At 39.6% G+C, this 14,422-nt stretch overlaps 1 protein-coding gene across 1 annotated transcript; it reads left to right on the top strand.

The window, feature by feature from the left end:
• Positions 1–8,922: 8,922 nt before the first annotated feature.
• Positions 8,923–9,904, top strand: LOC110778670 (uncharacterized mitochondrial protein AtMg00810-like). The gene is made up of 2 exons (XM_056829879.1): positions 8,923–9,015; positions 9,257–9,904. The coding sequence occupies exons 1-2, from the start codon at positions 8,923–8,925 to the stop codon at positions 9,902–9,904; spliced, it is 741 nt and encodes a 246-aa protein (XP_056685857.1).
• The last annotated feature ends 4,518 nt before the right edge of the window (positions 9,905–14,422 follow it).

Here is a 14,422-nt window from a genome sequence, read left to right on the forward strand (position 1 = left end):
TTGATTAAATTTAAATTAATTAATTTAATCAACTGAAAATAAATTAAAGGATTTAAATAATAATTTTATATGAGCTTTAAATTTTAATTAAATTTGTAAGTTTCCTGTTGGACTAGGAAATACAATTTTATGTTTAAAATTCGTAAAGCATGTAAAATTCTTGGTTTTAGTGGGAGCGTTTTAGTCATAAACTCTTGATTTGGTCTACATTCCTTTAAGGTTAAAACAACTCGATTATAATTAATAAGGATTGAATAATTTGTACATTATTGGAAGCCTTGATTAATTGATGCAAATATTTATGTGATGCATAATATGTTCTACTAACCAGCAATGTGGGCCATTCATTGATGAATAAATGGGTGAATGGTATATTATATATGTACTGTTTTGCAGGTTATGGAAAGTGACTAGTATGGCCCAAATAGGATAGAAAATATGGTCTGCGTACCATTAATTTGAATGTAAAATTGGTCTAATGCACCAAAGTTTTTAATTTCAAATATGGTTTGCGTACCATCAAATAGTTCTAATTAGTTTCAATTATAGCTTATCCTATTTGAAGAAAATAGCGCCTCCCATGGTGAAATTCAAGACGGAGTTTCCAATCCATTTTCAAGACAGAGTATGAAGTTGAAGCTTCAAGATGAAGTCGGGACATACTAGATCACATTTATATCTTATGCATGCTTTAAGTTATTTTTTGCTTTAAATATGTCTTAATTATGCATGAGATTGTGGCTTAATTATGTTGCATGATTAAGGATGTTAGTTCACTTAAATTCTAACCAATATAGTAAGAGCCTTAAGTTCCAAACTTTAAAATTGAGTTAAAAGGTGCCATGCCAAAATAAAACTTACTTGGATAACCTTTACATTAATCTTAGTAATAGTTTTCCGCCATAGCGAGGTGTTACTTATTGATCCTAATGGGGTAAGGTACACAAATAATTGTGAGTACATGTTAGTTTTGGTGAAACTCAACGATCTAAGTAAGGAGTCCTTTTATGTCGTGGCAAAAAAACAGATCGGTTTACCTAATAAGATCTTAGACGTACCTATCAACCAAGAGTTGTTTCTAGACTATTAGCAAAGGCTTTTCTTACCTACAATATTTTAGAATTGAGTCTAAATACATAATGTTCTTAATTCTTCAATGAATTAAGGATCTTGGAATCATTTTATTCACACCTGCCGGAACACATAACTTGAATAAAATGCTTAATAAATATTGAATTATGCATGCATGCTAGAATTTAAGTTTATTAAGAGAAACTGTGAATGGTTATTTATTTGTTTACTCTTTTTCAATTGTAGTTTTAACTATGGAAAACAACAATAAAAACATCATCATAGGTTCTGAGATTATGGTCAAGCTGAACCTAATAAATTTTCTTGAATGAGAAGTTAAGCTGGTTGAAATAGTGAGACTCAATGGATTTGAGTATGTACTGTTCCTTCCTATGCCAAGCTACTATGCCAGAGACATGACCCCTGAAAGACATGCCGCCTGGGATGCGAATCTCAAGAAGGTTATGAGTCTCATGCTAAACAACATCCCTAATGAATGGGCTAGGAGGTTTGTAGCTTACGAACCTTTTATGCTCATCAAGAATATGAGGGATATCGGTCTTGGAAACACGGAGGACAGAGACCTAAATGTCCATGAGTTGATTGAATCAATGTCGGGCCTGAAGGTAGTTCTCATAACAGATGTTTTAGGATGGAAGTTCAAGAAACACATGTTCAGGTCCTTCGCACTAAACAAAGGGTGGGTGTTCCACTAAGGTTCCATGTAGACCATATGCTTTCATTGTTCGATCGCTTAAGCCTACTAGGAACACCAATAAGTGAAAGGATAGCAGTCTCTATCTTGCTCAATTCACTCCACATTGGGTTTGGTCTCTTTAAGCAACTATACATGAGTGAACGAAGAGAAGAAACAGTTGCAGAGTTTGTTCACCTGGTCAAAAAGGCTGAGATAATACTCGACTGTGAAGCCAAGGATTTACTCAAGGCTAAAGGGAGACCTTCAAGAAAGGTGGAAAGTCCAAGGGCAAAGCTGAGTCAGTTCTCAAAAGGAAGAGAGAATGTCCAAAGCTTAAGGAAGATCAGAAGAACGGAACGGTCGTTCCATCTTCAGGTATTTTTGTTATAAACTGTATACTTGTTAATTCAACTTCTTGGGTATTAGATACAGGTTGTGGCTCACGCTTATGTTCTAATTCGCAGGGACTAAGAAGAAGTAGAAGGTTAAGCAAGGGTGAAGTCGACCTACGAGTGGGAAATGGAGCACGGATTGCTGCATTAGCTGTAGGAACTTATTATTTGTCGTTGCCCTCTGGGCTAGTTTTGGAACTGGAAGAGTGTTTCCATGTTCCAAGTCTTACTAAAAACATCATTTCTGTTTCTTGCTTAGATGCTAAGGGATTTTCCTTTTTAATAAAAGACAATAGTTTCTCGTTTTATTTTAAAGAGATGTTTTATGGATCTGCTAGATTAGTCAATGGACTTTATTTATTAGATCATGACAAACAAGTTTATAACATAAATACCAAAAAGGCCAAAAAGAATGATTCAGATCTCACCTATCCGTGGCATTGTCAATTAGGCCATATTAACATGAAGCGCATAGAAAGACTTCAAAAGGAAGGCATTCTAGAACCATTTGACTTATAGGATTATGGTAACTGCGAATCATGTTTACTTGGAAAAATGACAAAGCAACCTTTCTCTAAAGTTGGAGAAAGAGAAACTGAACTATTGGGTTTAATCCATACAGGTGTATGTGGACCAATGAGTACAAATGCTAGAGGTGGTTTCAGCCACTTTATCACTTTCACTGATGACTTCAGTAGATATGGTTATGTCTACCTAATGAAGCATAAGTCTGAATCCTTTGACAAATTCAAGGAATTTCAGAGTGAAGTAGAGAATCAGTTAGGCAAGAAGATTAAGGAACTGCGGTCTGATAGAGGCGGTGAATATCTGAGCTATGAATTTAATGACCATCTGAAAGAATGTGGAATTCTATCAGAATTGACTCCTCCCAGAACACCTCAATGGAACGGTGTGTCAGAACGGAGGAATAGAACCTTGCTAGACATGGTTAGATTAATGATTGGTCAGGCCGAACTTCCAATAGAATTTTGGGGACATGCACTAAACACAGCTGCACTCACTATAAATAGAGCTCCGTCTAAAGCTGTCGAAAAGACTCCATATGAGTTATGGTTTGGAAAGCCTCCAAATGTGTCTTTTCTTAAGATTTGGGGTTGTGAAGTATATGTTAAACGACTAATTTCAGACAAACTTCAACCAAAATCTGACAAATGTATCCTTGTGGGCTATCCAAAGGAAACAAAGGGGTATTACTTCTACAATACATCTGAGAACAAGGTGTTTGTTGCTCGAGATGGTATCTTTTTGGAAAAGAATCACATTTCCAAAATGACAAGTGGGAGAAAAGTAGACCTCGAAGAAATTCGAGTCGAACAACAAACTCTAGAGAATGCTCAAAATGACATTCAGTATGAAACTCAGGGGTCTTTAGAAGTATCTGGTGAGAATCAGGAACCATATAGAATTGTAACCCCGTGTAGATCGCAGAGATATAGGTCTCAACCGGTAAGGTACTTAGGTATTTTGACGAACGAGAGCCAATAAGTTCTATTACTTGAAAGTGATGAACCTGCGACTTACAAACAAGCTACAAACGATCCCTAGCTCCAAGCAATGGCAAGAAGCCATGCAATCTGAATTAGACTCCATGTCTGAAAACCAAGTTTGGGATTTGGTCGATTTGCCAGATGGCTACCAAGCCATAGGAAGCAAATGGGTTTTCAAACTGAAAAAGGACAAGGATGGGAAACTAGAAGTTTTCAAAGCTAGATTGGTTGCGAAAGGTTACAGGCAAGTCCACGGTGTGGATTACGATGAAACCTTTTCACCAGTTGCAATGCTAAAGTCTATTCGGATAATGTTAGCAATCGCTGCATATTACGATTACGAAATATGGCAGATGGATGTCAAAACCGCTTTCTTAAACGACGTTTTAACAGAAACTGTGTTTATGACACAACCTAAGGGTTTTGAGGATCCAAAGAATGCTAAAAAGGTATGCAAGCTTAAGAAATCCATTTACGGATTCAAGCAAGCATCAAGGAGCTGGAATATACGTTTTGATGAAGCAGTCAGTGACTTTGGCTTCATCAAGAACGCAGACAAATCGTGTGTATACAAGAAGGTCAGTGGGAGAAAAATTGCTTTTCTAGTATTATATGTCGACGACATATTACTTATCGGAAATGACATTCCTATGTTGAACTCTGTCAAGATTTGGCTTGGGAAATGTTTTTCGATGAAGGATCTAGGAGAAGCACAGTACATACTGGGCATATAGATTTACAGAGATAGATCTAAAAAGGATGATTGGACTTAGTCAACGCACTTATATCAATAAGGTGCTTGAAAGGTTCAAGATGGCAGTCTCCAAGCGAGGCTACCTACCCATGTCTCATGGAATGACTCTAAGCAAGACTCAGTGCCCAAAAACACTTGATGAGCGTAGACGAATGAGTGGGATTCCATATGCATCATTGATTGGTTCAATAATGTACGCTATGATATGTACACGCCCGGATGTTGCGTATACACTCAGTGCTACGAGCAGATACCAGTCAGACCCAGGAGAGGCACATTGGACTGCTGCCAAGAACATTCTGAAGTACCTGAAAAGGCACAACGATGATTTCCTGGTCTATGGTGGAGATGATGAATTAATTGTTAAAGGCTATACAGATGCAAGTTTCCAAACCGACATAGATGATTTCAGATCACAGTCTGGGTTTGTCTTCTGCCTCAACGGAGGAGCAGTAAGCTGGAAAAGTGCTAAGCAAAGCACCATTGAGGATTCTACAACTGAAGCGGAGTACATTGCTGCACATGAAGCAGCAAAGGAAGCTATATGGCTAAGGAAGTTCATAGGTGAACTTGGTGTAGTCCCCTCCATTAAAGGACCAATAGCTCTGTATTGTGATAATAATGGAGCTATTGCACAGGCAAAGGAGCCTAGACACCACCAAAGAGTCAAGCATGTACTTCGTAGATTTCACCTTCCACGAGAGTTCGTTGAAAGAAAAGAAGTCGAGATAAGCAAGATTGGAACTGATGACAACATCTCAGATCCATTGACTTAACCTCTGCCGCAGGCGAAGTACAACTCGCACACTGCAGCTATGGGAATCAAGCATATTGGAGAATGGCTTTGATGTCCTTGTTTAATGTTTTAAAGTTTTAGAGTTTAATACTTTGTAAAACATTATTGGTTAATCATTCGCATAAATGAATAGAATTGATTTTTCCATTTAATTTGTGGTTTATTAAATGATGAGTCCCTTCAATTTGACAAAATATTCAAGATAGACTGTCAGGACCAATCCTGTGACTAAGAAATGTCTATCAAGTGAACTTGAATGTCAAAAGTTGAAAATGGTCCCTGGTCGGAGTTTTCTATAAAGATGGACGCATAGAAAACGTTAGACGACTAGAATGCAAAATGACTAGTAGTTCTGTTTCTTGAACTATGTGGACATGGCAATGTCGTAATCATTTGCATAGATACTTACTTTGGGAAGACTAGTATCGGACAGACCTATGAAACTTTACTGTAAGAGATGAAAATCTGTCATAAGTAAATTTCATTAAAATTATTAAACACTAATTCTCAATACCCGAGTGATTTGAGATTACTTGTTTGAGAACTGCTTACTTTGACATTGTCAACCGTCGCACCGTAAAAGGAGGCTATAAAGGCAACGCTCAGGTAATCACCTATCAAACGAAGTCTAATCTCAAGATCGCAAGATTGGGATTGTCCTCCCATAAATCGGGATGAGATGCTAAAAGTTGTACAAGGCCACTCGGAGAGCTATAAACTGTAAAATGCATGGCCGTGCTCAGATGAATCATAGGCTATGATTATCTGTTTATTTGATCAGTTGAACTCTGAAACCGAGAAACACCTCTGGACATAATAAGGATGACAACTCTTACCTTATGTTCAAGTGCAAGCATCGAGCGACAAAGAAATTAGGAAATGCACACTTGTCCCTAAGGACAAGTGGGAGACTGAAGGAAATAATGCCCTTGGTCCAAATATGCATTTAATGTTAAGTCTAATAAATGCGGTTCAGTATTAATTAACAAGTTAATAATTCAGTGAGATCAAGTGAGCTGAATACCTAGCTAGAGGCCGCTTCAGTTCAAGTGGAATTAATGTTATTAATCCACAACTTACTCTTGACTGAACCCGTAGGGTCACACAAATAGTACGTAAACAGATCAAGTATTTAATGGCATTAAATACTCCATCTATGGATATTCAGAATCGACGGATCTTGGTTTCAGTGGGAGCTAAGATCGTCAAAGGCAAACAATGAATACTCCGGAAACGATGATATTGCCGCAAACGGGAATATGGATCGTATCGGAAATATAAATATTATCCAAGTCGTAGATGTTGCCGGAAAAGGAAACATGGTACGTATCGGAAAAAATTATCCGAAATGGAAATATTGCCGGAATCTGAAATATTGCCGGAAACGAAAATATTGTCGGAATCGGAAATATTATTAGAATCGGAAAATAATTCCGGAAACGGAAATATTAAATATTTGTTCGAAACAGAAATTAATTCCGGAATCGGAAATGTTAAATATTGTTCGTATCGGAAATGAATTCCGGAATCGGGAAATTAATCGGAAGCGCGTCGTACGAATTAGCATCGGACGAGACTTGCTAGACGAAGGCCCAGCACGAAGCCAGGCCCGTATCCAGCAAGCCAAGCGCGCCAACATAACGCAGCCAAGGCCACGCCAGGCCCAGCGCAAGGCCAAGCCCAGCAAGGCCAAGGCGCGCGCGCACGAATGGGCTGCGAGCTGCGCTGCTCGCGTGGGTCGCAAGGCTTGCGTGGGCTGTGCAGCATGCTCGTGCTCGTGTGCGTTTGTGTTCGATACAAATCCTAAATCTAATGGGATTCGGTAAGTGATTAATTCCTAATCCTAATAGATAGAATTAGTTAAAAAGAGTTTTAATAAAATTCTAATTAAGCTAATTAGTATCCTAATAGGATTCCAATTCCCTTTCCATACCCCTATAAATATGTGCCTAGGTTCACAATTTATGGACGAGTTTAAAGTATTTAGAGTGACATTTTTGAGAGCAAAATTCAGTCATATTGTTGCCCATATTAGCCGAAATTCCTAGTACCTTAAGGGCGATTCTAGTTGGTCAATCTTAAGGCGAATCCGGACGTGCTGTGGACTTTCTACGGAGGGACGACACTTGGAGTCCTAAAGACTTGTTCTTGTTCGGTTCGGGCGCAACTTGGGAGGGCACGCTACAAAGTGTATGCGTTCTAGACTAATTATTTGATTATGTGCAATTAATTTAAATCCTAGCATATAGGTTTTTCCGCATTATTTTTGTTGTTAATATGTATCATAACTTAACACGTGCAAGCCTCGAATCCTTGATTGCTTAGGATTTGTCCGATTAGATTATTTTCCTAAAACTACTAGAGTTATTTGTTAAGCTAAACACTAAAAACAAAAGGTTTAATTTAAGTCTAATTCTAATTGAATTAGATAAATTGAATCCTAGTAGGTTTCTAGTTCCGATAATCCTACCCTATAAATAGGTGATGAAAATCACAATTTATATACATCATATTCTCAAGTATTTATATAGTTTTAAGGTTAAAACTAAGCTTAATAATTTGCCAAATAATTAAGTACGAATAACATAAAACCTTAGGCTAAATTCTATTTAATTGAATCTAAGGCGGATTCGAACTTGCTGTGGACTATCTACGGAGGGACGACACTTGGAGTCCTAAACTTGTTCTAGCTTGTTCGATTCGGGAGCAGCTAGGGAAGGCACGCTTCACATGTATGTATCGTAGATTATGCTAATTGACTATGTGACAATTAATTTGGATTCCTGGCTTTATGGTTTTTCCGCATGAAATATATGTTTTATATTTGTCATAACCTAACCGGCGCAACAGGCACGCAGTTTGGTGTAGTGAGTGAGCCTGCGGGGCATGGCGCTGGGTTGCTGGTTGTGGGTGCAGCATGCACGCATCGTAGTGCAGTGAGTGATGATTGTTGGTTGTGGGCGCAGCAGGCACGCATCGTGGTACTGCTGAGAGTGAGCCTTCGGGGTTGGTTGAGGCATAGCGCAAGGCATCCCATGGGGAGCTGGTTGGTGCAGACGCTAGTGTGGGCATTGGTGAGAAGGCAGATGCGAGTGAGGGGGGTGGGGAGAAAAATGGTGTTGTACATGATGCGATCACGAGTAGTACGGAGTTGGGTACATGTAGTATGGAGTTGGGACAAGGCAAGCGGGAAAAGTTTTCGTTTGCAAAGCTCCGTGATTACACAACACAAACCATCCGGAAAAAATATAGTACCTACGAAAGTTCACCAGTGTGATCGTCTTCAGGTACTCCTTATCCTATCACCTATTTTGTTAATTATGAACATTTTTCGTCGAAACACATAAATTTTATTGCAGCATTGCAGGAAGAAAAGACACCTAAAACATTTAAGCAGGCAATGCAACATGAAGGGTGGAGAGACGCAATAGCAGCTGAGATTGCTGCCTTAGAGGACCAGGGTACTTAATTGGACATTAGAAAGTTTGCCGGAAGGGAAGAAGGCACTCGAAAGTAAATGGGTGTATACTGAGAAGAGGGACGAGGACAAGAATTTGTTGCGTTTAAAGGCACACTTAGTTTGTCTAGGAAATCATAAGGAGGAGGGTCTAGATTATAATGAAACCTTAGCGCCCGTAGCAAAAATGGCTACAGTTCGCACTTTCCTTGCGGTAGCTGTTGTTAAGAATTAGGAGGTGCATCAGATGGATGTTCATAATGCTTTTCTTCATGGAGATTTGGAGGAAGAAATTTATATGAAAATACCACCTGGTTTTCAGAAACATAATTCGGACAAGGTATGCAGAATGAGGAAATCGTTGTATGGCTTGAAACAGGCACCCCGGTGTTGGTTCGAGAAATTGTCTACGACCCCTAAGCAATATGGTTTCCAACAGTCGTATTCAGACTACTCCTTGTTTACACTTTTGAAAGGTACGTTGCAGTTAGTGTGCTTATTTATGTGGATGACATGATTATTGCAAGCATAGTACTTTTGCTCTTGAAAGTTTTAAAGCATATTTGAGCGATTGCTTTAAGGTGAAAGATCTGGGAGCTCTAAAGTACTTTTTAGGGCTGGAGGTGGCTCGTAGTAGTTATGGGTTCTATGTTTGTCAGAGAAAATATGCCTTGGATATAATTTCCGAGACTGGGTTGTTGGGTGCAAAGCCTGCGGATTTTCCAATGGAGCAAAATCATAAATTAACATTGGAAGACGGGGCAGATTTTGCAGATGGTGAGAAGTATGGGCGTTTGATTGGACATCTGATCTATTTGGCAGTAACAAGACCTGATTTGGCATACTCGGTTCATATTCTGTCACAGTTCATGCAGTCACAAAAAGAGGAGCATTGGGAGGCGTCTTTGCGAGTAGTGCGCTACTTGAAAAAGTGCCCCGGACAAGGTATTCTCCTTCGTTCTGATAGTGCTTTACAGTTGGAGGGGTGGTGTGATTCAGATTGGACGAGTTGTCCATTAAATCGTCGCTCCTTGACAGGTTGGTTTGTGTTGCTTGGTATGTCTTTAGTGTCTTGGAAAACCAAGAAACAACATATTTTTTCGCGTTCGTCAGCAGAAGAAAAATATCGTTCGATGGCCGCATTGACGTGTGAATTGAAGTGGTTAAAGCAACTATTACGGGATTTGGAAGTGCCGCATAAGCAAGGTATGAGCATATTCTGTAATTGAAGGAAATAATGCCCTTGGTCCAAGTATGCATTTAATGTTAAGTCTAATAAATGCGTTTCAGTATTAACTAACAAGTTAATAATTCAGTGAGATCAAGTGAGCTGAATGCCTAGCTAGAGGCCGCTTCAGTTCAAGTGGAATTAATGATATTAATCCACAGCTTACTCTTGACTGAACCCGTAGGGTCACACAAATAGTACGTAAACGGATCAAGTATTTAATGGCATTAAATACTCCATCTATGGATATTCGGAATCGACGGATCTTAGTTCTGTGGGAGCTGAGATCGTCAAAGGCAAGAAATGAATACTCCGGAAACGATGATATTGCCGAAAACGGAAATATGGATCGTATCGGAAATATAAATATTATCCAAGTCGTAGATGTTGCCGGAAACGGAAACATGGTACGTATCGGAAAATATTATTGGAAATGGAAATATTGCCGGAATCGGAAATATTGCCGGAAACGGAAATATTGTCAGAATCGGAAATATTATCGAAATCGGAAAATAATTCCGGAAACGAAAATATTAAATATTTGTTCGAAACGGAAATTAATTCCGGAATCGGAAATATTAAATATTGTTCGTATCGGAAATGAATTCCGGAATCGGGAATTTAATCGGAAGCGCGTCGTACGAATTAGCATCGGACGAGACTTGCTAGACGAAGGTCGAGCACGAAGCCAGGCCTACGCCCAGCAAGCCGAGCGCCCAAACACACGCTGCCAAGCCATGCCAGGCCCAGCGCAAGGCCAGGCCCATCAATGGCCTTGGCGCGCGCGCGGGCTGATGCTGGTGGGCTGCGAGCAGCGCCAGCTCGTGTGGGCCGCAAGGCCTGCGCGGGTTTGTGCGATGCTCGTGCTCGTGCAACGTTTGTGTTTCTATACAAATCCTAAAGCTAATGGAATTCTTTCTATGATTAAATCCTAATCCTAATAAAGATAGAATTTGTTTAATAGAGTTTTAATAAGATTCTAATTAAATAAATTAGTATCCTAATAGGATTCCAAGTCCTTTTCCATAACTCTATAAATAGGTGCCTAGGGTCACATATTTACATCGAGAATTGAAGTGTTCAAAGGTAAGATTTTGGAGCAAAAAATCAGCCAAACACTTGTAGCCTATGAGCCGAAAATTCCTAGAACCTTAAGGGCGATTCTAGTTGGTCAAGCTTAAGGCGGATCCGGAGGTGCTGTGGACTATCCACGGAGGGACGACACTTGGAGTCCTAAAGACTTGTTCTTGTTCGGTTCGGGCGCAGCTACGGAGGGCATGCTACAAAGTGTATACATCTAAACTATGCTAAATGATTATGTGTAAATAATATGTTTCCTGGCATTAAGGTTTTCCGCATGATTTATGTTTTGTCATATGTATCATAACCTAATCAGTGGTATCACGAGCCTCTTATTATTTTCATAATCTAAATTGCATGAACATGGTTAAATTTTACAAATTTGCAAGGAATTAAAGGGGTGATTAGTTTTCGTAATTAATTGCAAATTGCGTTTATTTATATGTACGCAGTTTTTCGGCAGAATATTCGTTACTCAACCAAATCGAGTGATTTTTGTGTCAATTTCGCATGTAAAAGGCATTCTAAAATTTTGACCAAAAAAATAATTTTCGGCCGAACCCAGAATTCCCAATTTCGAAGCCTAACTATGACTTTTCGGAGGTTTAAGTTTTTCGAACGCAAAAGTTTGTAAATTTAAGATGTTAAATTTAGTATTTGCGATTCTTGTTGATAAATCTTGAGTTTTTGATTAACCTACAGTATATGTTTAACAATTATGAATGCCTAGACTTGTTAATTATACAACCTAATTTGTAATTATGATTAATTTGTTGAAATTCGAATAATTTAGAATTGATTTGTTTTTCATAATTAATTAATAATTTAATTAGGTATCCATGATTAAAATCCACCATAAAAATTGTTAATTTATGTTAAATTTTAAATTTTTATGACCTAGATTTGAATCCTTGTTAATCGGAAATTAATTGATTAATAAATTTTCGATTTTTCGCAATAAAATTATGAAATTAATATGATTTATTAATTTGTCATTCATTTTGAATTAAACATTTTAAATTTTTATAAAGCACGCCCATAAATCTTGCACGCACAAAGCAATGGACGCTACGTGTTACCCTTAAGGGGTGTTGTATAGTACGGTCACACGACGACGAGCAAGGGAGCTCGTCGCCCGTACGGTACAATGCAGCGAGAAAGGGCCATGGCGCACGAGCACAAGGCAGCACGCTGCCCTTGTGTCGAGTGCCGTGTGCAGCGTGGGCGAAGGGGCACGGGCGATGGCATTGGCGCAAAGCCAGGCGAGCAGTCGCGTGTGGGCAGCTAGCATGCTGCGCCACAGCGCGCGCTGCAGCGCCTAGCAAAGCATCCAGACGCGTCGAAGTGAGCGGGCTGCGTAGCGTGGCCTGGGCTTGCTGCGTTGCGTGTGGCCTGCTGGCGTATGACATACAATTAGTCGTGCGGGGCGATGCGTCCTCGTAGCTCGATGGGGCTTGGGCTCAAGCCCAAGTGCCTCGTCTTGAGACGATTGATACATTTTGATATTAATTTAGGAATTTCAGTTCGGAAATAATTTTAATTAATTTAAAATTAATAATTTAAATTGTTTTCTGGGATTTTAATTTTGAATATTATAATTATTATAAATTTTATTTATACTAATTATTTTACTAAAATTAAACCTTGAATTAATTTAAATTCATTTAATTCAACTGAAAAATAAATTAAAAAAAATGGATTCAATTATAAATTTATATGAGCTTTAAATTTTAATTAAATTTTTATGTTTCCGGTTAGACTAGAAATACATTTTATGTTTAAAATTAGTAAAGCATATGAATTTATTGGTTTAAGTGGGAGCAATTTTAGTCTACAAATCCTTTAAGGTTAAACAACTTGATTAGAATTAATAAGGGCTGAATAATTGGTAGATTATTGGTGCCCTTGATTAATTGCTGCAAATATTTATGTGATGCATACAATGTGTTTTTACTAACAAAGTTGTTGTGGGATCTTTTACGGTGCTGACGTTGCACGCGTTCCTCGGAGGTATCAAGTATGACCTGGCACGAACTTCTGGCAACCTGCAAAACAAGAATATTCCCATAGGAATATTCCCTCCGATGCTTAAGTAAGTATAAGCTAGAGAGAGAAGTAATTTGTAGAGAGAAGGCAGAGCAAAGATAGTTTTAGGTTGGTGGGAATGAATTGATTGCCCTTTTACCTTGGGATCTGAGCTACTTATAGTGCTAAGGTTTCTTGGGGACTGTTCCCTCAACCCTAGCTGTGGGGTGTGTGCCCCTTGGGGATTTAGGAAACGTGTCATTTGACCTGCCATGATGAACCTTCTACAATTTGGACCTGCCTTCTCAGAGGGGATGGGCCTTCCAAAATGGGGTTGTGCTCTTATTTCGTTTTAGGTACCAAGTTTTGGGCCTTCTTCCTAGGTTTGGGCCCAGCTGGCCGGTATTGATCATTGTATCCTGTTTGGGCTTTGTGGTGGAGATATTCAAGCCCACATCATTTGCCCCTCATGAGGAGTGAAAACAGACGTTAGTTTTCACTGCTCTTGGAGTGCTGAATGAGGTGATGACGCGTGGCAGGGGTAATCATTTCTTACCCCTCTATAAATAAGTGGCCAATTTGAGTGATTTTCCCCCTAATTTCTAGTGATCATTTGAGAGCAATAGGAGAAGGCGATTTCCGGCGTCTAACATCCACCGAAATCCACTGTAGCGCCGCCACAATCTTCAAAGCCCTGTTCTTGCAGTTCTTCATCAAAGTTCTTTCACAAACTACCTTTGATCTATCAGGTAATGTTTTCTTTGGAAAAATTTGTTTGTTGATTTTGATCCTTCCCAATTCTCTTTTCTTAATCATGCGAGGGTCTCGTCAAACTGAGGGCATCAATTTGTCCCTTTGACGCCTTCTCTTTTCAAGTATGCCCATGTCTTGAGCCAAGTCTCCAGCCTGTGAAGGATTTAATGGTGCGGATAGAGGACGAAGAGCAATTCGAAGGAGAATCCTCTTCTCCTATAGAGGAGGATGTCCCCGAGTGCACCGATGTCGCGCCGACGAGCACATCAGGTGGGGAGGAAGGTCACCTTCATCCCAGCGCAATCTTCCCACTTCAGACGTGGCTGAACTTCCTCACCCTCAAGGGGAAGGTCTATGGGAGGTCTCTGAATCTAGGCTCAGAGTACAAGTTTCGTATGCCGGCTGGTATGGCCTGCACCAGCTTTGGACTGGTGGAAGGAGAATTCGCCGTGTACGGCTCTTTTCTGAAGCTGGGTATGAGATTCCCCCCTCACCCCTTTGTGGTGGAGTTGCTGGACGGCTTTAACATTGGCTTGAACCAAATGTCCCCCAACTCTTGGGTGGGTGTGTTTGGCTATATCGCTCGTTGTGAGCTCGCCGGTATCACTCCTTCCTTCCCGGCGTTCATAAGGATCGCCTCCATGTCGCAAGTTTCAAAAGC

This window comes from Spinacia oleracea, chromosome 5, assembly GCF_020520425.1.
Source record: "Spinacia oleracea cultivar Varoflay chromosome 5, BTI_SOV_V1, whole genome shotgun sequence".
NCBI classification, from domain to species: domain Eukaryota; kingdom Viridiplantae; phylum Streptophyta; class Magnoliopsida; order Caryophyllales; family Amaranthaceae; genus Spinacia; species Spinacia oleracea.

Excerpts from the sequence above, each read along its gene's own strand:
- LOC110778670 (XM_056829879.1), top strand. The coding sequence starts at position 8,923 with ATGGATGTTCATAATGCTTTTCTTCATGGAGATTTGGAGGAAGAAATT. Across the intron at positions 9,016-9,256 it reads AGAAACATAATTCGGACAAG|GTGAAAGATCTGGGAGCTCT; the intron begins GTATGCAGAATG and ends GATTGCTTTAAG.